This window comes from Austrofundulus limnaeus, unplaced genomic scaffold, assembly GCF_001266775.1.
Source record: "Austrofundulus limnaeus strain Quisiro unplaced genomic scaffold, Austrofundulus_limnaeus-1.0 Scaffold20, whole genome shotgun sequence".
NCBI classification, from domain to species: domain Eukaryota; kingdom Metazoa; phylum Chordata; class Actinopteri; order Cyprinodontiformes; family Rivulidae; genus Austrofundulus; species Austrofundulus limnaeus.
The window spans coordinates 2,912,529-2,913,999 of NW_013952422.1; the positions used below are offsets into that span (position 1 = coordinate 2,912,529).

General features: G+C 41.9%; 1 protein-coding gene across 1 annotated transcript in view; it reads left to right on the plus strand.

Annotated features, from left to right (window-relative positions):
• sardh (sarcosine dehydrogenase) overlaps positions 1–1,471 on the plus strand; it is a 43,134-nt gene that overhangs the window by 29,643 nt on the left and 12,020 nt on the right. The window contains exons 13-15 of the mRNA XM_014003871.1: positions 48–131; positions 211–324; positions 740–878. Coding sequence (XP_013859325.1) covers positions 48–131; positions 211–324; positions 740–878 — 337 coding nt within the window. The remainder of the gene's footprint in view (positions 1–47; positions 132–210; positions 325–739; positions 879–1,471) is intronic.

Sequence of the window (1,471 nt, forward strand, 5' to 3'; positions counted from 1 at the left end):
GTGTGTGTGTGTGTGTGTGTGTGTGTGTGTGTGTACGGTTGTTCCAGGTGCTGACTGAGCAGGGCTGTGTGTTTCAAGAGCGCCATGGTTGGGAGAGACCCGGCTGGTTCAACAAAGACGGCCCTGTTCCTGTGAGAGCTGCACCACATGCTAACATTATCAGATAAACGTCATTTTATCGCCTCTAACAGCTCGTGTGTGTTACCGCAGGTTAAAGACTACGATTATTATGGAGCCTACGACATTGAGACGAATGTGAACTACAAATACAATGACCTCCTGGGCAAAGAGTACACCTTCGACTTCCCTCCTCATCATGATGTGGTAAAATAAAAAGGGTAGAGCTGTGTTTGTGTGTTTCTAGTCAGACTGAGGGGAAACGTCTGTTTTGTCAGTGATTAAAACAGGAAGTTGTTTAAAATTTTAAGATTTTTCATTCTGAAGGGGGTTCAAGAAGAAAAACTTTTGTATTTTATGAGGAAAAGTCATGAAGAAGTAATAGTAATGCGGTGCAAGTTTAATGGTGCATGAAGAGTTTCTAGGCGGTAAGCTAATTTAGCAGCTTGGCAGACGTAAGGGAAGCAGAACGCCTTGATGCAAAAATCTGCTATCCTGCCTTTATTTGTGATGAATTCTGCCTCAAAGTTGTGCCGAAGGTTCAGTTGCCTTAGAAATGGCGTGTTTTTTATTTAATGAGCCTGTTGAATTTTTATTTTATTTTATTTTTTTTGATTTCCAGATTAAGAGCGAGTGTCTCTCGTGTAGAAACAGCTTGGCCGTGTTTAACATGTCATACTTTGGGAAGTTCTATCTCACTGGACCAGACGCCAAGAAGGCAGCTGACTGGCTGTTCACGGCCGATGTCAACAAGAAGCCAGGTCAGTTGGGTCGCCGCTTGAACAAACACACACACACTGATGGTGGAACAGATGGGACTAATGAAGGAGGAAGAGTCCTGGATGGAGGGACTGGAAATGGAGGACAACATGTGACGCAAACACCAGTCTAAATGCCAGCATGTTGTGTCAGAGAGGAAGTACTGACAGGAGAGTCTTTACTGCTTCGAAATACTTTTAAATTCCTGATTTCAGCAGTGACAAGTGTATTAACGTCTTTTTGCGTTTTTTGTTCAGCCATGTCTCTTTCAGAAAATAACGCAAATGATGTAGCATGTTGACAGTGGCGGGCACAGCTAACCAAAAAAGTTAGCTTTGCTAACCGCTAATAGGCTTGTAGCTACGCTAACGCTAAACCGAGAAACAGATTACGAAATTAGTTGAAGCTAACCGCTAAGTGCTAAGAATTAATTTGAAGGTGGGTGGGATAATTTGTGGTAAATTGGCCAATCCAAACCAGGGTTACAGCTCTGTCTAATGCTCCCAGCTTACCCCTTTCATAATAAAAGCATTTCTTTATGTTTGTATTTTTATAAATATTGTTTGAAGTTAGTCAAACAACAAAAAGTAAGTAC